The sequence below is a fragment of the Scleropages formosus genome, chromosome 4 (assembly GCF_900964775.1).
Source record: "Scleropages formosus chromosome 4, fSclFor1.1, whole genome shotgun sequence".
Lineage (NCBI taxonomy): Eukaryota > Metazoa > Chordata > Actinopteri > Osteoglossiformes > Osteoglossidae > Scleropages > Scleropages formosus.
The window spans coordinates 983,933-1,010,860 of record NC_041809.1 but is presented as its reverse complement, the minus strand read 5'-3'; the positions used below and the strand labels follow the sequence as shown (position 1 = coordinate 1,010,860).

The following is a 26,928-nucleotide window of genomic DNA, read 5'->3' as shown; positions in this document are numbered from 1 at the left end:
CTCTCCCCTCCACTTCCCCTGGGTCCTCAGCTTGTCATCCTGTCGGCGACATGGCCACGTGGGCCTCGAACCCTTGCATGGTCTCAGCGATTGGTGGCTAAATTTGACAGTCCCGCCCACATGTGTACGTGCAGCAGGAGGCCATCGAAATGGCTCCACCTGCACCGTTGCCACGGATACGAGTTGAGCTGAGATTTTCTGTGGTCATCCAGCGGGGGATACGTTCAAAGTGCTGGGAGATGCTGTCCCAGCAGCGGGGTGGGATAAGCACCTGTACTGCCTTCTCGCACAGACACGTGGACCAAGATCATCGTGAACCGCCCTGTTCCTCTGGCCCCGGTCCACCTAACACTTTTGATCACGGCAACTTTAAAACGTATTCGCTTAGCGGGTGCTTTTACACCACGGACACAACTTATAGAGCTTGGCTTTGGCAGCAAACTAAATGAGCTCATGGAGCTTTCTTCACAGGTACAACAGCAGGTACCCAGCACTTTGAACTGAGCAGCTTTCTCAGACAGGTAAACTAGCACATGACTGCTACATAGTGGTTAAGGCTGAAGGGCCCAGGATTGAAGGTACTAACCCTGAATTGCTCCAGGAAATATTACCTTGCTGCGTGAATGTGAGCAAATACCGAACCATTTTTAAACACTTAGCTCATGCTTTTCTCTACAGCAACTTACAGTATTTATCTACTGACCCAATTCTTAACTACTTACCCATTCATACAGCTGAGTAATTTTACTGGAGCAATCTAGGATAAGCACTTTGCTGAAGGGTACGACAGCTGGAGGGGGGAATTGAACCTGTGACCTTTGGGTCCAAAAGCAGTAGCTCTAACCAGTACCAGTTGCTACAAGAGCGACACCTATGAACACCTAGACGTATAGAGACTGGCTACAACAACTGCATACACTGCAAGTTTCATGCAGGCCATTTTTTTTTTTTCATAAACTAAAATACTCCAAAGAGCAATCACTCCATTTTTTGTCGATCTCACATGTAACAGCAGTCCATCGCCGAAAAAGAGTCTCTGCAAAAGTATTTTACATGCTCTTCTTCCCACCTCTGGGCCTTTAAAAGAAGAGTTAAACTCTAAAATCAAACTTATGACAACCTTAAAGTATTTCAGTTTTCTTGTGGAAAAACAACATTTGGGTTGTTGGCGTTTAGAAACGGTTTCTATCTAGGAATGCGGCGCTTCAGAGGGACCGAAAGCAGGTCAGTTCAGCCCCATTCACCTCGAGCCCCCCTCCGTCCCTGACCACACCCCCTCAACCCCCCACCACCCTGGCCCCACCTGTAACCCCACCCATGTCCACCTGTCACTGTATATGTACCCCTCTCAGTAATCCACAGACACAGTCTTATAAATCACTGCACTTTATTTAAATTGGCATTAGGCAGTTATGTTGTGAAAAAGTAGGTCCAGTAAAAACAACTGCACTTGGCACTGCATGAATGTTTATGGGGGGAAAAATATTTATATATACTGCATATGAAGTGCCTCCAATATACACACGTGAGCCAAACCAAAGTGAAATGCCGTCTCACACAAGGTCTCCATGTCCAATAACACTAAGGTCCCACCTGCGTTACAAACGTCACCCGTCGACTCGCAATAAGCCTCCAAAGGGCAGCGGTGGGGAAGCCCCGCCCCCTTCACCCTCATTTCTCATTAAAAGAAAATGATCATTTTCTTAAGCTCCGTGGGGAGCAGTGGTGATGGTGTGAGGCACATTCGTAAGGTGTCACGTGGAGAAAATGCACCTCAAAGAGTACGCAGTACAAAACAAAGCAATTTCAAAGTAATACATATCCAAAGAAACAGAGCAAACCTGCCCCCCCACCATGGGGGGGAAAGAAGGTGACAGAACAGTTTTTTCCCATAATTACCAAATACAGTCCTCTGTGGTCTCAGTGAACATTTTTAACTTTATCAGGAATGGGTAACTCAGGGTTTTCAAGTTTCCAGTTGATTCTAAACCTCAAACAGCACTTGGGACACCCCCCCCAACCCCAGTAACATGAGATGACGAAACCACCTCCCCCCACCGGTTCAAATTATACATCTCATAAAGGCAGATCCCGGCGGAAGCCCAGTTACTCATCCATTTGGGCTCACCTGCTGAGTGGTACAAGTGGGCAGCCTGTCTGAATGGGGCCCTTTAAACGCACGCACATGCGCACACACACACACACACACACACACACACACACACACACACACACACACACACGTAGAGACCGTTGAAACGTCGGCAGTTTGATTCAGTGATGGTTATGGGGCAGAACAACTTTTTTCCCCAGGAAACCTGTCAGACCTCCACCCCTGTGTCTCCAGAACCCCTCCCTCCCCAGGCCAGCTCCAAACCCCGCCCCCAGCCCCGCCCTCCTGACCGATGCGAGAGAACAGAGGGGGAGGGTGGAACGGGTGTGTTGCTCAGCGCGGTCGGGGTTTATCTGACCGTGACACCGAGCTTCTCGAGGACCCGCACGCCCTTTTCCTGGTACTCCTCACGCGTCAGCCAGAAGTTGTCCTTGTCTTTCATGATGTCGGCCAGAACGGCTCCACCCAGGAACACCATGTGTTTGCGTCGAGGGGGGTCCTCAATCCGGATCTTAAATTTCTGTGTAGGAGGAAATGGGATACACACACACACACACACACACACACACACACACACACACACACACACACAGACAGACACACACAGACAGACACACACAGGGTAAACCAGAAAGATCCGGGATGGACCCCACAGGCACATTGTCCACACGTGTTCCTCAAAAGCTGCACTTCAAAGAGTAGCGTGTGTATAAAACCTGACCTCCCCATTACTGTAATTACAGGAGTAAAATCTTAATACAATGAACCATCACTTTCAAACGGTGTATATCTGTATGTCTGACTCCAGCATGGGATTATAGCCTTTGTTTGACTCAAAGGACCCAGGTTTGAATCCCACCTTCTGCTATAGTATCCCTGAAGGTACTTACCCCGATGCAATACAGTGGGGGGGAGAAAAAAAAAAAAAAAAAAAAAAAAAAAAAAAAAAAATATACCCTGCTCTACAAATGGGTAAATCACTGTAAGTAGTGTAGAAAGGTCAGTGTGCAAAGGTCACACTGTAAAAGGAAAGGTGTTGCATAAATAACAGCTAATAATAATAATAACCACAATAATAATAGTAACAGTAATTACTAAGGCTCTGGTAAAGGTGTTAGGATGGATGTCTGACCCCCCCCGCTGGTCGGCAGCCCACACTGCACATGCTTAAACTGATGCTGGGATTCATTATTTTTTCCCTCCCTCTTTTTTTTTTTTTTTTTTTTTTTTCCTTCCATTTTTAAAAACACAAGCCGTCAGGAAACCCTTTGGCCCAAAAAACAGCAATGGAGCACTTGGCAAACACTGCGGCAGTGCTGCCCAAACAGCCCCAAGCACACATTCACAAGCCCCTTATGTTCTGGCCCCGGAGGGCGTTACCCACCGAGAGCTTTTCCACGTCGCCTTTCAGCACTCGCTCCAGGTAGAGCTGCTTTAGCTCGCGTTCCAGCCGGGACGGGAGGCCGGGGTACATGGTGGAGCCCCCCGACAGGACGATGTGTTTGTAGAACTCAGCCCTGGCAGGGGGAAGGGAGGGACACATAGCATCTCACACACACTGATGGCAGAAAACAAGACACGCACCCCTCGATATTAAACGCCTCTTCCCGATATGTACCTGGTGTCGATGTCGGCCGCCTGGATAGTGTTGAAGAGAAGCTCAGCCACGCCAACGCCCTCCACATTGATAAGGTGAGGCTGGAACAAGGCTTCGGGGGCCTCAAACCGCTCCCCGCCCACCTTGATGACCCTGCCATCCGGGAGCTGCGAGACACACAGGTCACAAGTGATGGACTCGACCAGAAAGAGCCCAAAGTTCAAACCCAGGGAGGGAACCTGTCACTGAACTAGCGAGCATGGTACATAACCTGTTTACCTTCACAACACATTTATTTTGAGGCAAAGCTGAAGCTTTTACATTTTTACAAGCTGATCAAGGGAACTACAGCAGGAGGTGAACTTCACACCTGAGCCCTTCACTTGAGGCATCAGTTTGAAACACAACCTTATCAGCTGTCAAACCGGAGGAGGAAATGCATAAAATATTGAATGTATTCCATATGAAGAGCAGCAAATACTGAGGGAACATCAAAAACGCTCCCAACCGCTCCGCTAGCCACAGAAGAGCCACACAATATGGGACAAAAGTCAGAGTCTGGATGGACACTAAAAAAAAAAAAAATTTACATAATTATAATTGCAGTTGCTTACATAATTACAGTCGCCAGTTCATACATTATTTCTGTAAGTGTTCCAGGTGGCTGAACACAGCTGAGGGAAGAGCCAGAAACAAGACACGGATTTGCACAAAGGACCCATTGACGGCGTGACGTTCGAGTTTCAGCCCCAGCGGGCGCAGCATCGTGGCTGCACAGGAAGTGATGTCACACACCGTTGGCCACGCGACCGCCACACTGCTGCTCTTGTTCGATTGCTGCTTTTTTGTTTTCGCTTTGAAAAGAGAAAGTGCCCCTGTCTGACCTGGGACTGGATGGTACCGCCCCCTACTGGTCACTGTGGCGACTCACAGCAATGAGCCACTGACTGAGGGCATTCTCTTTACCTTGCCTTTACCATGCTGGGCTCTGGCCCCTCCGGAGTGCAATAAAGAGACTCTTCAGCTATAGAGGCAACTGTAAACACGACTGCAAACACAGTTCTGTTCGTAACTTCAAAGTCACGGTCAGTAAATGGTAAATATTATAGATGTACTGCAATGTGTTCAATGGTTTGGCTGCACACAAAGCTCAGACATAACTATGTAAGAAAAAAATACTGAGTTGCAAAAAAAAAGTTAACTGTTTGCTGGATAATAATGAAGATCAACTTAAAACAACTCTTTCTATAATGCCGGTTATTGACCAGTTCATCCCACAAACACGCAGAACATTCATCTTGCTCCTCATCACTGACACACAGGAACACCACACAGGAGCTGTATTTACCCAGCTGTATAAATGGGTAAATAATTGTAACCTCAGCACTGTAAGTTGCTTTGGAGAAAAGCGTCAGCTAAATGAATAAATGTAAATGTAGACACTGTGGAAATGAGTTGACTCACACGTGACAGTGGCACCGCTCTGCTATTCTGTTTTGGTGTAATTTACCACCATTTCCCAGCTCACAGGGTAAACACATTGTAAGTAAAGGGATTTTAGAACATGGATCTTGCGGGGAGGGGGAAGGGGCTCTGGCTCACCGTGTAGGACTCCACGAGCACCGTAGTCTCCAGCGCCAGCTTCTGCTCCTGTTCAATGTTGTAGCCCACATAGCAGAGCTTCTCCTTCATCATGCGCACCGTCTCAAAGTCGGCCGAGTGGTTGAAGGCGTAGCCACGCAAAAGGAGCAGCTGCGAGTGGCACGGACACATCAGAGACGGCGCGAGTGTGTATGTTTGTGGAGATGACGACGCCCAAGACAGGTAAGATTACACACCTTGATGAGGTAGCGCGTGATGTCCCTCCCGGCAATGTCCAGCCGTCGGGTCAGGTGGGGCAGGGAAAATCCCTCGTAGACGGGGCAGATGTGGGTGACACCATCGCCAGAGTCGACCACCACGCCGGTCAGCAGCCCTGGACGCAAATCGCAGAAGAACCTAAAGCGCTGCAGCTGGACCGGTAGATGCCCCCCCAACACTTTCCAACACACAGGTCACTCAGCCACCATTTGAACCACAAGGTGACCACTATGATTTGGCGACAGCCCACAAGTCATGGTCCAGAACAACCTGTACGCCCCCACACTGTGGCCACTAGGTGGCAGTACATTCCCTGTACACCTTTAACTGTCAAACTTAACATGTCAGTTCATTTGTCTGACACACATCCTCAAAGTAACTTGCAGTGTTAAGATACACACACTGATTTACCCATATATACAGCAGAGTACTGTTTATTGTATCAACTTAGTGTAAACACTGCAGCAGAAAGAGGAACTTGAATGTGCAGCCTCTACAGGCAACAGCTGCCACCATTACCTCACCTGGTGCTCCATGAGGCATTTCGGCACGCAAACAAGGACATACGAGAGTTCCAGAACACCGGGGAGCCGAACAGTTACTCAGTGACAGATCCAAAACCGGAAATTTTCATCAGAACATGTTTAATGTAAATTAGGGGTGAATAAATACATTTATTCATTTAATGAGACTTTTTTCCAAAGTGACTTATAGTGTTAAGCTACCTACAATTATTTACTCATTCATACAGCAGGGCAACTTTACCAGAGCAATTTAGAGTACGTACCTTGCTCAAGAGTACTACACCTGGAGGTGGGATTCGAACCTGCAACCTCTCAGGGCAAAGGCAGCAGGTCTAGCCACTACACTAAGTGACAATGGTCTCCATGTCCTCACTAAAGAGTCCAAAGGTCAAACCCGAACGCTAAGAAACACGAGCTGCACTTATAGAGCACAAATACGATAACTGCAAAAGAAAAGCAGCGGAAGTCTGGCTCAGCCACGGGTGCAAATCCACCTACCCTGGGCATACAGAGTGAGCACTGCCTGGATGGCGATGTAAACTCCGGCAAACTGATAGGTCTCAAACATCACCTGGGGAAAGATGGGAGGGGACATGATGGAGTGAGTACAGGGAGAAACACTGACAAAGTCACCATGTTCCCATTTGGGCCACCGGCCATTTGCCATGACAAGGTGGCGCTGGCGCCCTGACAAAAGCCCCCAGGCAGTATGCACCTCGATGATCTTCTCCCGGTTCTTGGTGGGGTTCATGGGTGGCTCTGTGAGGAGGATCTTGCAGTTGCGTGAGTCGATGTTGAGCTTTTCAGGCCCGAAGGTGTAGTCCCACAGGTGCTTCATGTCGTCCCAGTTGCGCACTATGCCGTTTTCCATGGGGTAGTTTACCTCCAGCATGGAGCGCAGCTCGCTGGCTTCGTCACCCACCATCAGGTCCTGGGAGGTCAGAGGTCAACCTCAAATGAAAAGGCCCAACACTTTTTGTTGGGAAGGTGGTGAGTTCAAGAATCTTCCCCTGAATCACTATCACTGCTGACTGCTGTGGTATCAAGGGCTGCTGCTGACTTCGTAGTCCCACTCATAAGGAGCGATGTGGTGGAATGAGTTCCCTGCTTCCCTCAGAGCTGCTGAATCCCTCCCACGTTGAAGAAGAGTCTCAAACCCATCTCTTTGAGTCACTTCTCTCCTGATCTCCTGAACCAGCAACATGGTGGTATCAGACACGCAAGCTGTGTGACAATAATCCTCTGTCTGAGTGTAAAGCTCTTTGTACATTACTGGTGTGGACCTGTGGTTTACTGAGTTGTATGTCACTGTGGAGAGAACGGTCTGAGAAATTAATGAATGTAAATGTCTGACTATGAGCTAAGGGTGAAAGGTCAGAAAACTGACACACAGAACGATGACGGAAGTCCTCTATTTGGACTCGGTGACCCAGTGGGTGTCCTCACCACCACTGAGCGTCAGTGACCCCAGACGCTTGCAGTAGGACAGTCAGCGATGGGGCGGCGCTGATGGGGCTACGGGAAGCGATCCAGCCCATGCGTGGAGCACTCTTTTGAAAACACAAGCCAGCATGCACACACCAAGAAAATGCCCGTGCATCGTTAGGGGCAGTCACTGCAAACTCCGCCCACTGCTGCACTATCAAGTGGACCCGATGTCTGCTCTTCTGGAGGGACCCCCCCGTCAACCTCAGCTCATACACTGCAGCATCACTGCTGCACCTAGCTGTGGAGACACCTCCCCTGGTGTATATTTCTGCAACACAAAATCCTCAGCTGCGGTGGAACCGGAGTCCAGCGCCACCTGGTGTTTCCAAAGAGAATGGCATGCTGCTAAGGTCAGTTATCTGATGAGTATCCCAGGGACCTTCCTTACACTCATGATGTACTCCTCACCTGGATTTCTATGAGCAACAACCCGTCTCCGGTGTTCACACAACGGTAATCGTGGCCTTTCGCCGCAGGTAGATACCCTGCACACAGGCGAGACGACGGCACGGCGAGGGTTACGTGTGGCACTTCTGAACGACTGACACAGACTGAAGGCTCCTACACTCATCAGCCCTTCGCCAGACATAGTGCGAGACACAAAAAGGGGAATGTTGAAGCTGGACACTGACTGGTGCTCCTCCTGCTGTATACAGGACAGGATAACATGGGATCATACTGTATTAATCCTTGCAGGAAAGCTCTCAACACACACGATCACATACATTGAAAAACACGTCTCACTTTCAATGCCCAACTTCCAGGAACTAAGTACTGCAAGAACAGGAAAACTGAAATCCAAAGGAATATTTACACAGTGGATTCAAGCAAAATGTCTAAAAGAAGAAAAGTGACTTCGGTCAAACTGCAAGCAAGTAAAAGAGCAGAAAAGAGTAAAAGCGACAAGGCCGAGTCAGCACACCGCAATCCAACACTTACCATCCTTTTCCTACTCTACTTCACCAGGGTGACAGAGAGGGGGAGAGAGGGCAAAGGCAGAGTGTCAGCGATGAGGGGGAAACGCCCAGGGAACAGCTCAAGCACAGAGGGCTGCAAGCGTCGCAATGTGTGTGACAGTGTGATACAGCAGGGACTCTAACTTCCAATTCGGAATACAGTTAGCTGTAAAACTCGTAGACAGATTGACGGACAGACAAGCACTATTAATCCCAAAGTAAATTTCACATCCTTCTACCCTTTAAGGGAAACTGAAAGGGAGTTAAATCCTGACAAATACCACAGGTCTCTGATGGTCCATCAAGATGCCAAATTAATTAATACAAACAAATAAAAATGAATATTTAAAAGCCAACAAAGAGAAATGCTTACAAAAAGAATTAAAGAAAAAACTAAAAAAAAAAAAAAATTAAACTGATCACAATCAGATACTGTGGTAATAGAGATTCACTCATCCAAAATGATCCAGCTTTGACAAAGAGGAGGTGAAGACCTTGGTGCCCAATGTTCTTTCAGACACGGCTGCTGTGGCCACTTGGTGGTCCCACTCACAGGGAGTTCAAAAACTAAAGACAGTCAGTTCTCACCGTTGTCCCCAATGTTGTGCGATGAGCTCCCCGTGTCCCTCGAAGCTGCTGAATCCCTCCCACATTCAGTAAGGGTCTCGAACCCATCACTTTGAGAGCTAGTTCTCTCCTGATCTTCTGTCAGCCACATAATCCTATATTTGTGTCTAAGGCTCTTTGACTGCTGGAGATACACATTTGTTTACATTGAGCTGTACGTCACGGGAGGAAATAAAGCGGCTGACACAAGAAATATAAAGTGTAGGTGTCACCCAGTTACCTGATAACTGGGAGGTCTGTAACTGATGTTTTACCACAGTATTCAGTGTGCAGATTCTGTTTTTCACTTGATCCCCATTCATGTACCACTCCCGTGTAAGGCCCCACAGAGATCAGCCTTAGAGCTGTGTGTGTAGTGTCCCCTATTGTCAAGACTAGTGAGGAGGTCCAACAGCCCCTGCCACATAACAGGAACCCCAGACAAATGGCTGAGCTCTAGTGGAGTGGACAGTACTGGACTGGACACCAGGGAACAATGCCACCGGCAGCAAAAATACATCATGAGCAAACAAAAGGGAGAAGACAAAAGGAAGCCTGTGTGTCAGCAGCCACCTGAAGGGCGGCGCCATACCTTGATCTCGATGTTGCCCACTTTGGCCGTTGAGCGGATGATGGGCCGGCCGACCAGAGCGGGGAAGATGTGCTCGGGAAAGTTGGAGCCAGCGTAGCCGCACTTGACAAACTGAGAAGAAGGGGACACACAGAAGGCTCAGGGGTGGGAACACACTGTGACAGAGGTAGTCTGGCTTCTACTAAAGCAGCGCTTGGAAGACGAGGTTCCAGGAGATGCAACGACACTTTTACACCCGAGGCTCCTAAACCACGAACGACGGCAACTTAAATCCTGTGATAAACACACTCCACCCCCGCCCCCCCGACACTTCCATCACCTACCTTAGCTTAGACAGGTCCTGAGAGAATGTAGCAGGACAGGTGAAAGCAGAGATGAGCCTATCAGGAGCTGGACTCGGGAACGAGATACTTGAGATAGGTCCCCCCCAACAGCAGCAAGAAAACCCACAATTTCATTTTAATCAATTTCCTTCCGCTGCCTTAAGCCATTCATGTTACTTCATTTCGCAGATGCTTTTCTCCAAAAGTGACTTCCAGTGAACACTATGTAGTGTTCAGCCCACACCTTATTGACCAAGGTGACTTACACTGCTAGACACACTACTTACCATGGGTCGCTCATCTATACATTAGTGAAATACACACACACTGTTACTCACACAGTATGGGTGACAGATTCACTAATCCACCTGAACAGAATGTTCCTCTCGCCCGACTGTGGAAGGAAACCCAGACAGACATGCGTAGAACATGCCAACTCCGAACACAGACCAAGAGAATCAAACTCACGTCTTCTCACACTACCCAGGCGCTGTGAGACAGCAGCACTACTCGCTGTGTCACCGTGTCGCCCATAAGACTTGATTTGAGGAGCTTCTCTCCCTCACCTCCAACACATGGATTTGCATTCATAAACAAAAAATAAAAACGCTTTTCCCAGACGAAGGTCTAGAGACAATGCAACTATTCAAAATGTACAAGTACAGCACTGAAACCCCCTGGGGCGGTTTATGGGATACAGCTGTTTAAACACACACAGATATAAACGTCCAAAGCTGCTGAGTCAGGTGGAAAAGGCTTGACTATCATTCCAAAAGAATGGACGCGTCACCCCTCCTGATGGCGCTTTGTCCGCTGTAAACCCCGAATGTCCTGCTTCAGTACGATGACCAGGGTGAGAAGATCTGAAGGTGAAACTGCCCGCCTTGCAGGTCTTCCATTTCACAAAAACGCAAACCTCGGTGTCCTACAGAGGAAGCCGAGCGACTGTCCCACTTGGCACTGCCGACAGGAAGTCAAAACACAGCAGTGCTGACGTAAGTGTCACTTGGAGTGTGTCTCTGCATGACAGAAGTGAAAACATCCGATACACCAGCGTTTATCCATTAAACATTACATTTCACTTTCCATTAAACATAGAGGCTTTTTATCGGCAGATTTTTAACATAAAAAAAAAAATTAGACCCTGTAAGGCTCTACCTGTTCCACTGTTTTGGTCCAAAGGTAACGCAGAACACCTGTTTGTTTTGGAACGTCTCATTTCCATCGCATCCGGGAAACGCTGCTATCGATCAGCTCTGTCTCCCACAAAGACCGCGGCGCCATTTCTTACGTCGCTTTCTCACATTGCTGGCGGTCGAGTTTTGAAGGCACATGAGGCCCAATGTTTTGGCCCCAGCTCCTCACCAGCTGGCGCTCACGGCTCAATTGCCGTCGTTTGAAAGGCCCCGTGCGCGGACGCACAGCCCGTCGTGGGAGAGGCAGGCATAGCAGGTAGCGCCGGTGCCGTACAGTACTTGGGCTGAGGCTTCAGACATGGGCTTGAAGCAGGCTCAGTCTGTGTTGAGTTTGCGAGTTTCCTCCCATGGTGCGAAGACATGTGTTTCAGGTGGACTGGTGACTCTAAACTGCCTGTACTCCGTGTGTGTGTGTGTGTGTGTAAGAGAGAGCGCTTGATCCGTGATGGGCTGGTATCTTGTCCATGGTGTACCCTGCCTCTCGTACCATACTTCCCGAATAGGCTCCGGACTACCGCAAGCCTGTACTTGACAAGCAGTTTTTGACACGGGTGGGTGGATGGATGGGCGGGTGTGTCCGGTACCCAGCCTGCAATGGCGACCTACTCTTTGCTCCACACCAAGGCTTCATGTAAGAAACACATCAAATGTTTATATGACTGACTGTATATGAACCAACCTGTGAGGAGGGCGGAGCCCCCGACTACCCCCCCACCCACAGTACACAGCCAAAACAAAAGAACACCCCGAGCCCACCCAACGCCCATGGCATCATGGCCCACAGCCCACACTGCCATTCCTCAGCATCATCACTGTCACCGGAGGAGCGGAGAGACACAAGAGAGCCGGACAGACGCCCCGGACGCTCGCTTCCCCACCCGCCGCGCGCCGCTCCTCACTTCCTGTTTCAGGGAATCTTCGCCCGTCACAATGTTACAAACAAAAAAAACACAACGTTCGGGGGGCGAGGAACAGTGACAACCTACAACCAAAGACAAGGCGAGAGGAGACCCAAAACCTACCCCGGTTCCATTGTCACAAACCACCACTTTCCTTCCTTTACTGTCCATTTTTTCTGAAACCAGGAACCTGCAAACCACTCTTGCTCAACTTTCTCCAAGAGCCGGAAGTCAGCGCCCCAGCTCGCGCACGCCGCTTCTTCCGGTATGTCTGTAACGTGACGACACCCCCCCATTCGCCGCCGCAAGACAGAGAGAAATCATAACCAATCACATGTAAATATTTCTCTACTGTTCCCGCCCACCAATCAATGACAGACAGAAACTACAACCAGTTAAATCTAAGAATGGTCTAAGCTGGCGCGCCCAACACATCAGAAAACAGACATAAGTTACATCCAATCACATCCTGAACTGTCCCGGCTGTTTCCACCCACTCACTGATGACAGACAGAAATTTTGACGAATCATGTTAGGAAATATCTGAGTTATTCCCACCCACCAACCGGACACAGAAAAAACTACAACCAATGAGGCGCCAATACCTGACTAGACGAATGACAGTGTGAATACAGTATATCATGTCAGGTTTGACATTCTTTTTGGATGTTTGGATATTTGTTTGAATGACGCAGGTGTCTTAAATGTTGTGTATTATATAAAACTATATAGGGAGTAACGATTCGTGAATGATTACCTTTAAGTTAAACAATTATTACCGTGATTCAGTCAGTGTGACTCTACCGAAGAGTCAGAGTCAGAGTGTCATAGTTACAGGTCTGGCTCATTCATTTTTTGCTCTAAAACAGCTATTCCTTTGAGAACACACAACTAACAGCCACTTTTGTGAACCAGTGTCCTGCTCGTTTCCTTTGAACTTCCTGGGCCTCCTGGAGCAGAGAGACCCGTGCTGCGTTTCTCCTCTTGACTTCAGGAGAAATCGAGTCTCACCGGCCCACGGGAGCGAATGGCCGCCATTGGCACGTGGGCCTTCTCGGAGCCCGCGGTGGAGAGGATCAGGTCCCTCGTATCGGCCGGGCTGCACGCCACTGACGTGGTGGAGAGAGCTGTGGCAGGTGAGCGCAGGTCAAAAGGGCAGCCCCTAGGCCGCGAGGCCCACGGAGTTTCCGTGCTGACGGCCTTCGAACTGCCACGGCGTGCCTCTTTCCCCACACTCCCCAGAGGTGGAAGACGACGGGGAGACGGGGCGCTTCGTCGTGGGCAGAGGCGGCTTCCCGACTAGCGCGGGGGTCCTGGAGTGTGATGCGGCCATCATGGAGGGCGTGGCGGGGCGCTTTGGGGGCGTGGCCTCCCTGAGAGGGTACGAAGAGAACAAGTTGCGCTCGGCGTCCCCTCGCATTGTTGCATCCGACATTTTCGCCTGTCAACTGTGTTATAAATGGCTTGTTGACACCGCTGACATTAACCTGTTACTCTGAATCGACAGCATTCACGCACACTCCCCACAGCTCTGCAGTGAGTCCCCAGCGTTTCCACCTTCTCTCTTTCTCTGTGTATTGGAATAATGCGTATCGTAAACAGTAGAAATATTCATATGACATTGGAACTTCTCATGGACAGAGAACATGGCCAATGTGTGTGTGTGAGGAAGTGTCTCCTGTCTTTCCAGAGTGGGGACGCCCATCCGCGTGGCTCGTAGGGTGATGGACAGGAGCCCCCACAGCCTGCTGGTTGGGGAGGGGGCTGCGGCTTTTGCCCAGGATCAGGGCTTTCCCCTGGAGCCCAATGAGAGCCTGCTGACCCCCAGTGCAGTTGCTGCTTACCAGGTGTACAGGGGAAGTGAATGGAGCGAACATTACTGACATTCTTACTGTTTTAAACGTAGTCTTTAAACTTGAGGGGATAATGACACGTTCTCTATATATTAGTTACATGCAGAAAGATATTTGCAGTTTTATAAGAGAATTGCAGTCTCATATTTTTAGTATGTCAGTTACACACACATTCAGTCACTATGGATATAGTGCATGTTCTTAAAATGATTACAGTTAGTTCACATTTGTCTTGTATATTTCTCAGACATGTGGAAAAACAGTTTTGGGGAAACTTATTTTTCATCTGTAAAGTCTCTGTGTTCAAATGCATGATTCTTTGCTTTTTCCTAGGAATTTCTGGAGAAGCAGAGAAGAGTCCCTGGACACGATACACTGGGTAAGAATAAAATGTTTGTAAGTGTTTGTACAGATTATTGTTTGTTCCTTCCTGCTTGGAAGCTCATCCTTTTGGGCTTTATTGTCAAGACGCAGTGCGGCGTCTCGTCCACATGGAGGCGCCGCAAACATGTCACACTGGAGAAGGTCGACAAAGCAATTCACTCATTTCCTCACCACCATTCTATACATGACCAGACTGTAACCTTGCCGGTCTCATGGCACGCACATCAATGCGATTTGATTGTCTAACACTGGCTGGTAGTGTAGCCTGCTCGTGGTCAGGGCGGTAAAACTGGGTTTCGTACCCAGCTGAGGAAAGTAGACGACAGGTGTGACAACGATTGTAGTTCCACTGTAACACACTCTGTTCAGAGGCCTTGCAGCACCACAGCTCTGGATACTTGATATTTGATATTACAGTGTATAACAACCATTTTCGGTTTCCCTCTCAAATGAAAAGGGCTCATTGCTCTGGATCTGCAGGGGGGCATCGCCGTCGGTGAGTTTACACTGCAGCTGCTGAGACTGCGGAGGAGACGCATGAAACCCAGCAACGACCCTTACGTTCCTGTTCCATAGGCGTGTCCAGCTCGGGGGTCCCCTTCAAGTCTCCTGGGAGGGTGGGAGACTCGCCGCTGCCAGGCTGTGGGCTGTATGCCGATGACACGGCAAGTTCGCTCCTCCCCCTTCTCTGTGGAAAATAGATGGAGTGTGGGGTGTTTGTTTTTAATCTAATTCTTACAGTATTATTTCTTTTGACTTTATTATTTAGTTATGCCGTTATTTGAAAGTTATTAGAGGTGCAGATCTGGGTCAAAAGCCCTGGGTGCCAATCCCACCTCTGGCAGTAGTGCCTTGAACTGATGCAGTAAAAAAATTACCCTGTTCTATAAGTGGTAAATCTGTGTAAGTAGCTCAGTGTACAAACCTCACACCGTAAGTTAACTTGGAAAGAAGCATCAGCTGAATGATAATAATTTTCCTGAATTTGGAAATATTTAAATCCATGATAGTTTACCTCTCGGTGAAAGAGGATGTTTTCAGTGGAGTTGTTGCGGTATAGTATCTCCCAAGGCTCCCCCATCCTCCAGGCCCTCAGTCACTGCGCCCCCTGCTGTCTGCCCTGCTCTAAATGCGTCCTCGCTCTGTGTTTCAGGCGGGGGCTGCAGCAGGTTAGTGCATCAGTTCGATAGCGGCTGCGGGGGGTGAACACACACCCTTCTGTCCTACTATAAGTTCCTGTCTCCCACTGACCGGCTCATGGGAGTACTGCACCGTGTGTGAACTCACACTGTTTGCTTGCTCTGACGCCACTGTTTCCTGCCAGCGACGGGGGATGGCGATAAGATCATGTGCTTCTGCCCAAGTTTCCACACCGTGCAGCTCATGAAGCAGGTAACACCTGGGGGGGGGTCACATTTCACTGAGCTGAGATTGCCTCCTCAGGCTGCCCTTCAACACACGCAAACCCGTTGACTTTTCTCACAGTGAGGTGTGAAAACGGGGAGGGGCTTCTCAGTCATTCTGTGCCAGTTTCATGGTGTAGGTTTGATGTCCAGCAGGGGAAAGGATGCAGGTAAATCGTATTAAAGAGCAGGGCAGCTTTAACACAGTGAGCTCTTATCCAGCCTAAACCCATTAACATGCTGCCCCATTCCAGGGTTTACCGCCTACCGAGGCGTGCGAGGCTGTCCTCAGGGACGTTGCCCGGAGAACAGCCCCCGACGAGGTCTTCGAACTCGGACTGGTGGCCATGAACATGAAGGTACATACCATGGTACTGTAGTCCTCTGAGATCTAAACCCGTTTCCTCCACGTGACCGAGTTGAGCGGATGGCGCTCTGGGCAAGAGCAGATGGTGGGGAGGCAGCAGGCCTTTGAGGAGTGTTCCTCGAGGCCTGGCAGCCACCTGGGGGGTCTGGTGTGACCCTGGAGGAGCTGCTGAGAGCCTCGTTCCCATGGCGCCAGGAGCTATCGGATCGGAGCCACTCTTTACTGTGCGGGGACACGTCCTTGTAGAGCAGCAGGTTCTTCATCTTTAGCTGTGTGAGGAGTGCAGGGTCACAGCGGCTTGGAGATTTAGAAAGAGAAAGTCAAACACACCCTCAGACTCAGAGCAAGGGCAGAAGGCAAGAAGGGTACACTCTTTGACACACTTTCACACTTTCACAAGTGCGATCACAGAGCATTTTGTAGTAATTTCCAGAAGTGTTTCCCAACATTCCAGAATTCCCCAGAAATGTTGATTTTTCAAGCAGAAGAGAACTGAACACTTTGATCGTCCGCTTATTTACTGGAAGAACTTCAGATATCAACCAAAACAGTAAAATACATTTCCTGCCTGAGTAGATAACAGTAATTCTACAGTAAAGGAATTGGGTGCAACAGGTGGTGTAGTAGCTGCCTTGTGTTTGAAGGTCCTGGGTTTGAATCCCATCTCCCACTGTAGTACCCTTGGTCTAGGTACTTAACCTGATTTATGGAGTAAAAACGGTCCTGCTGTATAAACGGGTAAGTCAGTGTAAGCAGCTTAACATACAAACGTCACAGTGCAAGTTACCTTGGAGAAAAGTGTCACAGAAATTAATAATAATAATATTTCAATATTATTTTCAGTATTCAAAATTAATTGAGGTGACCAGAAGTCTTGTTAGGTGAACTCGTAACGGTTCGTCCAGGCGGTGTGGTTGATGGGCTACCAGAGGGGCCGTGTCTCTGTCCGTCTCCCTGCCGCAGGGGGAAGCGGGTGCAGCTGCCACCATGGAGTTCCCCTACACCTTCTGGAATTCCGGCAAGGACTCTGTGCAGAAATGCGTCCAGGAACCAGTCGCTGGGCTCAACATCCTGTGATCGGACCCACCGAACGACGTCTTCGCCGGTTTGGTGGCGGCCAAAGGGTTTGACCCTGATCTCAGGCCAACATTACTACATTTACCAGGGTAAACATATGGGCCTAGTGTTGGCGGAACTGAACGCTGCTCACAGCTTTGTCCTCCCACTTTTTCTTTCACTTTTGTTTTCACTGAAATGGTGCGACTCACAGCTGTGACAGGAAGCCTGAGAGACGAACACCAGAACGATCAAAGATTGTTGGATTAATGACATTTTTTTATGTTGTCTCCATATTTGAAAAGATATTTCTGTTAATCATATGTTGCAAAATAAAATGGCTTGGATTAGCATGTGAATGAGATGCTTGAACCCGTAAGCGTTATGCAATAAAACAGTTGAAAGGAAAGAAATGTGCACTTTTCATGGGTTGTTGCACTAATCTTCATAATCGTGTGCTTTGTACACCCAGTGAGACCAACCCTTCTTTGTGCATGATACGAAGTGCCTGTGCAGGTGTGAACCTGCATCCTAACTCATTTTTACCACAGAGGAGTGATGTCAAGATCTTTTTTGTCACTTGCTGTAGGGAGAAATCTCACGTTCGGTTTTCTGCTGCGTTTGTGGTGTTTCAATTCATGTATAATATCGCCTGGGGTTTACCAACCTGCCCCGTGCCACCTGGGTGTGTGAACAAAGTACTCATTTCCATGGTGTTGGCTGGACCTGATCTAGTCTGTAGCACCAACTGATGCAAGTTCCACAAGCACAAATGGGCGTTGATATGCGACATCAAGTCACAAGTACGTTTCCTTCATCCCAAAGCTTTTAATGGCACATATTCAGAACCCCTCCAGGAGGTTCTGTCCCCCACTTGTGCCCTTAGTGTTGAAAGGCATGCTTCCATTGTACTGACGACAAGTCCATCCCTCCGCTTGTTGGTTGTCGTCTTCTTATTCCTCCAAGCAGTTCCGAGGGACTGAACAGTTATGACCAGTATATTCAAATATGAAGACCTGGAGGTTGGACCATTGAGACCATTGATGGGGTCAGGGGATAAACAGAAACACACCACTGCCTGGGCTTCTTTTTTTAAGATGTCACCGTGCCGGTTGTCTGAGTGCAGTGCGCCTCCCGGCACCAGCAAGGTGAGCCACCTGTCAAAGTCACGTGGCTCATTTTGGGCTGGGAACTCAAAAACTGATGAAACGATGCACTGGAGCATCCGCTACAGTACTTTAACAGCAATTTTGGTTCAAGCGCTTTTGAACATCTGTGTCACTGACAGAATCTGTTAGAAGAAGAATTGCAACTGTCAGAAAGGTCTTACGCAACAGTTAGTAACTTACTGTGCAAGAAATATTCACACTACATGATTGGCACGTAATGACGACTTTTTTCAATACGACCTCGATACATCTGCCCTAAGACTTGCGTAAATATAGAAGCTGGATTCAGAGAAATTTAAACCTTTCTGTCCTGGGTACTGATTGCAGAGACTTTGAAACTGTCCCTCGCGCCGCTCGTACCGGACACTCTGCCACGTTTCACTGGTGACGTCATCTTTTCTCTTTTTTTCATAGGGAGCAGTAGGGCTGCGCTAGACACTGCGAAATAGTCGGGACAGGTGTATCGCAACGCGCATGTCCCTGGCGCGCATGCCTTTCTGGGAAGAGTAGTTTTAATAGCGGTAACGCTGAGAGCTGAGTGGCTCTGCGTTTCTTAATGTTGGACTACAACTACCGAGGAGCATGCGGAGCAGTGTTAGCGACGCGGCTATAACGCTCCTCTGTTTGAGGAGCAGCTATTTCCTGGTTTGACGGGCAGCCATTTTGAGTTCAAGACGAGTAGCTTTGGGTTTGTGGGGGAGTAGCTAGAGTGCTAGTTACTTTTTTTTTTTATTGAATAAAGCGGTGAGCGCCTTCGGTTGTGCGCAGCGAAGAAGGAGCCGGTTTCACGCGAGGAAGGGGTTTACTGTGAGATGTCAACAATGAATCCCGAGTAGTAAGTGGGAACCCCCGCATCTCCGTCCGTGACAAATGGCGAGAGCTCGCCTCGGCTAGCGGATAGTAGCGGCGGCGCGGCTCGCTCGGCTAGTCGGCTCGGCTCGCAAGTTGGTTGTCAGAGAAGCGGCGGGTCAACTCGGCCCGCGAGCCCGGTACAGGCGGTAAAACCCCGGTAAACGGCCGGGAGCTGCTGTCGCCTTCGCTTCGGTCGGTGCAGTAACCGTCTGTCGGGTGGCAGTTCCAGTTGTGTCAGTTTTGGAGCCACCGGCTGCCGGGTCGCTCGGTGACGGGGTCGCCCGGTATAGTTTTGTGTGTGTGTGTGTGTGTGTGTGGGGGGTCTGGGATCTGTGGTCGGGGGGGCCAGTGGCTGAGTAAGCAGCAGGGCAGCTGAGTTGTGCGGTTTGACAGCTCCGCCTTCTTCTTGGACACTTTACGTTTACCTGGTTTACCGGAGCCGCGGAGGGTGGACACGGGTGGTCGGTGGACAGAACTCTGGATGGATAGCAGGGACATCTCCTCTCACACACACACACCGTGACCGACCGAGCTCGTGCCGGACACACACACGTTCAGCATTTTGTGGTTTTTTTCCGTGGTTCTGTACTGGTTTGCCAAACCGTTTGGTCACGTGACTTGACTCAAGCGCAGAGTCAGCGAGTGACTGAGTGAACGGCACGTCGCTCGTTGTCCCTCAGTCTGTGTGGCTCAACAAGTGGACCCGAGACACAGGTCACGTGATTACTGCTCACATGGCTCAGCGTGCTGCTCATGTGCCTCTACATGTTCCATCATTTCATTGATTCATTCATGATCTGACACTTCCCCGAAAGTGACTTGCCGTGTTAAAGATACATCGGTTACTCCCTTTATTATACCGCATCGTAATATTTACTGTCTCGATTCAGGCTAAGTACTGGGACCAAGGGCACCGCAGCAGCAGGTGGGATTTGAGTGCAACTGCAAGGCAACAGCTCTAACCACTGCGCCCCCTGCTGGCTCCTGCTCGGCTGCTCTAGTCTTTCTGCCTGCTGCTGTTTGAGTGACTCGCGGATTTGCATGTGTGCTCAGGGTGCCAAGCGGTCACATGCACTTCCTGTCTGCAGCGAGAGCAGGAAAGCGAATTTGAAGGGTGAGGCCGTCGGGGGGGGCTCTCATACCATTGCAGTTTGGGGGAATTTCAGGATTAATGTTCGGTGTGCAGGTGCCACCCTCCTGTTGCACACCGAGTGTTTTCCGTCACACTCGACGGGCAGCCCGTGCTACGGGCTGAAGTGTCCTCTGAATGTCTTCGAGACCCTGCCTCCGTTCTCCTGTTGCATGCTGAACTGCCCCCCCTCAACCCCCCATGGTTTTAACCAGCACTAGGGGGAAAGGTGCCACTGCACTTCACCACAACCTTCAAGTCCATCCTGATTATGTGCTTTAGCAGCACCGGTGGCCCTTTTCCCTCCCGTCTGCGAGATGTTTTCTTCAGTCCCGTCCCCTGCCGGTCCATTATTCGCGGTAATCTGGGCCCTGAGACTTCTTTGTGTTACCGACTTTTCCATTTATATCGCTTCTGAGTGTGTAACACTTTTTCGATGGCAGTTGTCTCATTCTCTTCCTTCCTTTTTAGAAAGGAAAAGCACCTCTTCCCTTAAAGACAGTTTAGGAAGTTCATTTTTTGTGCCAGTTCAGGAAACATCCAGCCTGGCTTCTCTCCGGCTGCTGCCATGTGAGCGTTGAGGGCTTCTCACCTGAGCTGAACCTTTGCAGGTGCCACACTTCTCTGTTCACTTGTTGCAATGCAGTGGGAGGATCGAGTGCTGTTTGATCTTTGTTCCTGCTGGGGTGTAAAATGCCTCATCCACAGGTCTTTCATTCATTACACGGTTTTGCGACAAGACCTTTGTGGGCAAGGTGCTCTGGTGACAACCACCAGGGTTTGGGGAGGTACCATTACAGGCAGAGGTTGACATGGTATGGATGAGTTCTTCAACCACTGTTCTCCCTTCCTGTGGAAGGGGGAAGGGGTTTAGGGTTCTAATTCGCCGGTCAGCTTAGCCGAACTTTTCCTTTTTCCATCAGGGAGCAGCCGACAAATGTGCGTTTTGTGATCTGCACCCTCAGTTGGCTGTGTGGTGCAGTGGATGAGTGCTGTTTTTTTTTTTTTTTTTTTCTACTGTGGAAAATGGGAGTGGGGGTCCCTTGTCATAGCCCACAGTCACTGAGAGTGACTTAACGACATCGTTACTGTACATGCTGTGGTGTAGAGTCTGAACGTGCTGTTATTGAGGAAACTACGCTTTGACTTGATACCGTGTTTGGGTTGCGTTGTGGACAACATAACATCTCGGAAATATATCCAAAATCCTTTTTATCTGTTTTCATAAGACAACAGTACCTTTATCTTCTATCAAACTGGACAATTAAAAATGAGATATTTCCATTATAAAGTGGAGAGCTGTTGTTTCTGCTGCCTAGACTGATTTTCGTCACGATGCGGCACCGCAAAGGACCTGTTTTGTGGTAGAAGACTTGCAGTTTTACGTTGTTTCCTTGCTTTGTTTTGCCACATCTAAGAATGTGAGCTACTCATGTTTCCTCCTGACTGCAGTTCTTCCTGCTGCACCTCCGCTTCCTGTCATCCTGCTTGTGGCCATTCTTCCTGTCAGCTCACTGGTGTCCTGCTGTTCAGGGTTCAACAGACCTGTCTCCAGTGTTGAAGCGCAACACTTGTGGCCCTCTTTGCCACCTGCTGGATGTCAGCTCACAGAAATGTCAACTTTTACCCCCTTTTTGGTAATACGGTGAGGCAGGTTGTGTGATTTCAACATACCATTGCTCATCCTAGAGCTCCCATAATCCTCTGGGAGGGCTCCGCAGTGAACCATGGTGCTGGTATGCCAGGCGTTCTTGTGATGGCCGTGTTGTGTGAATTCCTCTCGGCGACATTCTCTGCCCAGATGGGTCAGTGGCAGCGCTGTGTGTGGGGTGAGACCTATCGTGAAAAACACACACGCTGTTCTGTCCCGCGTTCCTGCATTTCATTGTACTCATTTTCACCTGTGGGTTTTTAATTTTCGTTATCAGTCTTCCCAGTGTGAGTCCTTACCTCACCTGTAAGCACGGGCTGCTGGAAACCTACATCTACATTTTGCTCTCTTGTCAGGTGAGGTGCGTGTGTGTTTCGGGACTCGCTGGGTGGCTCGATTGTGTTCAGATTACAAGGAAAAGCAAGTGTGACAGAGTGACCTTGGTCTCACCGTGTTTGTTCCTGTTTGTACCAGATTCTAACTGCTGGTGACTTCAGTGGGTTTCACTTGAGCACACTGAGTCCTCTGTGTTTCTTCCGCTTACTCATTAGTGTACAGCATGAAAATACCAGAAATTCTCATTTGTCTCACTTTTTGCTTTTGTTTGGTTCTCCAACACGTTTAAATCATGAATCAGTGTGGTTAAAAATCAAATCTACGTAGTGATTTAACAATTGGCCGATGTAAAATTGTAGCAATTGGAACTGGTAACAGGGCAGCAGGTGGTGTAGCGGTTAGCCCAGACATCTTCCAAACAAAAGACTTATGTTGGAATCTCACCTCCTGCTGTATTACCCTTGATTGTGGTACTTGCCCTGAATTGTTTACTACTTCATAAATGGCTAAATCATAGTAGTAGCTCAGCATACAAATTTATTGTGGTAACTGACCATAGCTGTGATTGTAAATGTACCAAGCAAACGTTTCCTGAGGAGGTTCCCTAAAAATCCAGTTTGACAAAAGTAGCTGTTGTCCCTGTTAGAGGCAACGGTATGTTTCTGAAACTCTCAACAGAAGGTCGTCAATGAATTGCAGCCCATTATGTGCAGCTGTGAATTCCATGGATTTGCTGAAGCCCTGCATCACATTCAGGAGTGACATGGGCACTGACTCATCGAGGTGTTGCTACTGATTCACCATTGCTGAGGAAGAGCCTTGTGATGCAAGCGGCTCAGGGCACCCACTACCAGTGCAGTTGGGCTTCCTCTGGCATGAGTCCTGCTCTGGAGAAGTCTGTGCAGAATCCTGCTATTGGCTGTGATGAATACAGCGCCCCCCCCCCCTTCAGCTCAGTGTCAAAGAGAAATGGTTTGGCACTCGGGCATCACTTACCCACATCACTGTAGTATTATGGTTTTAGTTTTTTCGCATTAACTTGACTGCTTTTGAGTGCAGACTGAGACTGTGACAGTAAGTGTCTGCACCAGCACAGGAAGCGCACCAGCACAGGAGAGGCTGAGGACATGCATCTGCTCCTTTACTGACACGGTGCATCCTCTGGTTCCAGGAAATGGCACATGAAATCTACGAGCAAAAGTGTGTGTGTCAGGTGACAGGGTTTGTAGTCATTGGTGTAAGACTTGTCTCAGCACTTTTCAGGGAGGGACTGGTCATCTCTCACAGGACCTTGAGCATCAGGATGTGAGGCTGGTGATGCTGCAAATGTGATTCCGATGGCTTGTGCTGTCAGTCTACTGCTCCTCCTCGAGTTGTGCTCCAACCCGGCCCTTCGGTGCCAACCCCCCCCCCCGGCAGGGAGTCCAACAGTCCGGGTGTTAAAGTAGCATCTGGTGGAGTCGTGCGTGCGTGCGTGCATGCGTGTTCGCGTAGGCTGCCGACCACCTGCCCACCCCTGAACTGAACAAATGCCCGATAGGAATGTGATACAATCTTGGTTTAATCTCTCTGCTGCAATTTCTGATGTGGCAAAACACCCCGTGGTTGAAGCCTCAGTGAAGCAGGAAATGCGAAAAAGTAGCTTGGTAACTTTGGTAACCTGTGTTCTTTTGTCTCACAGTGATTATTTATTCAAGCTCCTCCTGATCGGCGACTCCGGCGTTGGAAAGTCTTGCCTTCTCCTCCGATTTGCAGTAAGTCACCTGGCTTTGTCCCTTTTTGGCTCCCACAGGTGCGCTTTCCCTGAACCATGTTAACTGCAATGCTGTGATGGAAAGGAGCTCACTTTGTAGTCATCCCAAGGCTGTTTGTCTTCCATCTGTTTGTGTACTGTTTGTGTGTGTGTTTTTTTTTCTTTCTTTCTTTCTTTTCAATGAATGTGTTGAAATGTTCCCAGAGTAGAGCAGCACAGCAAAGGGCTTCTACTTTGCCAATGTGTAGTACAGATAGGCATTGCCATCTCCCTCCACCCTGAGCCCACTTTGCCCTTGATGGGGGGGCAGCTTTCGATATCTCCATAGAACTGAGCTCACGGGCTTGAGGCGAGCAAGGGCAACAGCAGAACGCAAGGGAAGGCCGAATGCTGAGTAACGCAGAACTACATCGGGCAGGATGTTGGGCCACCGCGTCCTTGTCAAACGTGCTCACACTCCTCTCCCCCTCCAGGACGACACGTATACAGAAAGCTACATTAGCACTATTGGGGTGGACTTCAAAATCAGAACTATAGAATTAGATGGAAAGACTATCAAACTTCAGATTGTGAGTACTCTTTTCCTTCTTCATTCGCTGTATGTTTTGCATTTGGTTTCATAGTAGATGTGGTTTACATTTTGCAAAGTTCATAGATTTGGTACTTTTGCCATTTGGGGAACAAAAATGCATTGTTAAATGAAGAGCAGAAGTAAATTCAGACAGTTCAAATTAGCTTTTGTGTCGGAGTGTACCTGTATGTGTGAATGTGAGCCAGTTAAAGTATTTTACATATTCAGAGTTTTTAATCACCGTGGCTTTTGTCTGTAACCTGATTGGCCGTTCAGTGCTTGAAACAGTCAGTAGGTCACATCGCTGTCGGAAAATGATCCCTGGCTTTGGACCAGTAGCTTCTGCATGTCTCACGGAGATGCTGTTTCTTTACAGTGGGACACGGCGGGCCAGGAGAGGTTTCGAACAATCACCTCGAGTTACTACAGGGGAGCCCATGGCATTATCGTAGTTTACGACGTTACAGACCAGGTGAGTCCTTTGCCAGGAGACTTGTTAGCGCTCATATTTCCAGGTTGCTTGTTGATATTGAAGCGTGTTAAAGCTTTCAACTGCCTTTTCCCACAGGAGTCCTTCAATAATGTCAAACAGTGGCTACAGGAGATCGACCGTTACGCCAGTGAAAATGTCAACAAGTTGTTGGTAGGGAACAAGTGCGATCTGACAACGAAGAAAGTCGTGGATTATACAACGGCAAAGGTAATGGCTTTTCTTGTAACACAGAAATGGTGTGTCCTGTAAAGAATGATTTGTTGGGCTCTTTGAAGTCGTCATTTCTACGTAAGGATCGTGGCCTGGCTGGGCTGTGAATGGGCGCCTCCTTGCGGCATGCCTGATGGTAGCAGGTTGTCAGCGCCGACACGAGCCTCCTCCAAAGCAGCCGCTCATCTCGAGTGCGCGCCTCTTCCGTAACGCCATCGCTCATCCCTCTGCTTCCTCTCGTCTGATTTCCAGGAGTTTGCGGACTCCCTAGGCATCCCCTTCCTGGAGACCAGTGCCAAGAACGCCACCAACGTGGAGCAGGCCTTCATGACCATGGCTGCAGAGATCAAGAAACGCATGGGCCCCGGGGCCACTGCCGGCGGCTCCGAGAAGTCCAACGTCAAGATCCAGAGCACCCCAGTGAAGCCTTCCTCTGGAGGCTGCTGTTGAGGCCTCCTGAGGCCCCACCCCCCAAGCCTCCTCCCAGAGTCTGTAACCTAACACGCCCAAGGGCCCCAGAAGGCCCGACAGAGAGCCAGAGAGATAAATATTAAAAGTTGCCTGAGTTGTACTGTACATAGCCGCACTTCAGGGGGAAAAAAAAAATTCAATTCTTACCTTCGGGGGAAAAAAGATACAAAATCAACAAGGTCAGCAGTCTGACAAGTCAGTTCACAGCCTCTCCCCGCCACATCCACCTCGTGTTCAGAAAGGCCGACGCTGCCGCCCTCCCACAGCCGTGTGCAGCCCTCTGCGTGTGCAGGTTTATGAATATTTTGTATGAACCTCGCCACATTCCTACACAGGGCTGCTCTGTGGTCAGTTTCTTTCCTCTTTCTTTAATCAGTTTTTGTTGTTTATATCAGCATGTGTAGAAGTTTTTTCTGTCCTCTCCAGACGAAGTGTTTCAGCCAGCAGCGCGAGTGTTTCATAGTCCACCATCTAATGTTTAGTGGAGTACAGTATATATGTAATATATATGTAACATATATATATATATATTATGTATATATGCAGGATCTGATTTGCTAATTCTGTAGAACATTACTTGGGAAAAATAATACATTACCTGAAAATAGTTATTTGATCATCTCTGCATATAATTTGTGGCTGAAGACATTGTAATTTTGTTGCATAATATGTAACAAATGGAGGAACTGTTCAATAAATATTGTACCACCAGACTGTATGATATAAAAATTGTCTGCGATTCTTAGTGGCATATGTAGAATACATTGCGTGTTTTAATTATTTATTCTACATTTATATGGCAGATATCTTGTATCAGTAATTTAGACTCTGTCTACAGTTTGGCCATCACCTGTGGAATACCTGATTGCGAGTTGCAGTGTCAGAATTGCATATATGAAACACTATGTTCTTTTTCATAATAAAGGCAACTGGATTCAGTTTTAAAATAAGCTGGTAAGTCTGTTTATGTAGAAGTGCATCTTTGCTGCTGCAACAGTGAAGAAGCCGGAAGGAGAGCTACATAGCGGTGTGGTGGTTAGGATTGCACTCTTGTAACTAATAAACCCCTTTCAAAG

General features: G+C 48.7%; 3 protein-coding genes across 7 annotated transcripts; 2 read left to right on the top strand and 1 right to left on the bottom strand.

Annotated features, from left to right (window-relative positions):
- Positions 1-1,443: 1,443 nt before the first annotated feature.
- LOC108927095 (actin-related protein 2-B-like) lies at positions 1,444-12,408 on the bottom strand. The gene is made up of 9 exons (XM_018740138.2): positions 12,278-12,408; positions 9,737-9,847; positions 6,810-7,025; positions 6,593-6,665; positions 5,549-5,685; positions 5,313-5,462; positions 3,732-3,877; positions 3,498-3,630; positions 1,444-2,633 (listed from the first exon to the last, which is right to left on the bottom strand). Exons 1-9 carry the CDS (start codon positions 12,323-12,325, stop codon positions 2,463-2,465), a joined length of 1,185 nt encoding a protein of 394 aa, XP_018595654.1. The 5' UTR covers positions 12,326-12,408; the 3' UTR covers positions 1,444-2,462.
- Positions 12,409-12,481: 73 nt separating this feature from the next.
- Positions 12,482-17,588, top strand: LOC108927096 (N(4)-(beta-N-acetylglucosaminyl)-L-asparaginase). 5 transcript variants are annotated; one of them, XM_029251432.1, is made up of 11 exons: positions 12,482-12,802; positions 13,149-13,290; positions 13,397-13,535; positions 13,845-14,001; positions 14,341-14,386; positions 14,849-14,887; positions 14,968-15,056; positions 15,545-15,560; positions 15,716-15,783; positions 16,049-16,165; positions 17,125-17,588. In XM_029251432.1, the coding sequence occupies exons 2-11, from the start codon at positions 13,182-13,184 to the stop codon at positions 17,236-17,238; spliced, it is 894 nt and encodes a 297-aa protein (XP_029107265.1). In that variant the 5' UTR covers positions 12,482-12,802; positions 13,149-13,181; the 3' UTR covers positions 17,239-17,588. The 5 variants fall into 5 exon arrangements, with proteins under 5 accessions (XP_029107265.1, XP_029107264.1, XP_029107263.1 ...); XM_029251431.1 differs by having other exon boundaries at positions 13,114-13,290; XM_029251430.1 differs by having other exon boundaries at positions 13,070-13,290.
- Positions 17,589-18,955: 1,367 nt separating this feature from the next.
- On the top strand, positions 18,956-26,799 carry LOC108927106 (ras-related protein ORAB-1). Its single transcript, XM_018740167.2, has 6 exons — positions 18,956-19,221; positions 24,036-24,108; positions 24,581-24,676; positions 25,055-25,150; positions 25,247-25,378; positions 25,634-26,799. Exons 1-6 carry the CDS (start codon positions 19,199-19,201, stop codon positions 25,829-25,831), a joined length of 618 nt encoding a protein of 205 aa, XP_018595683.1. The 5' UTR covers positions 18,956-19,198; the 3' UTR covers positions 25,832-26,799.
- The last annotated feature ends 129 nt before the right edge of the window (positions 26,800-26,928 follow it).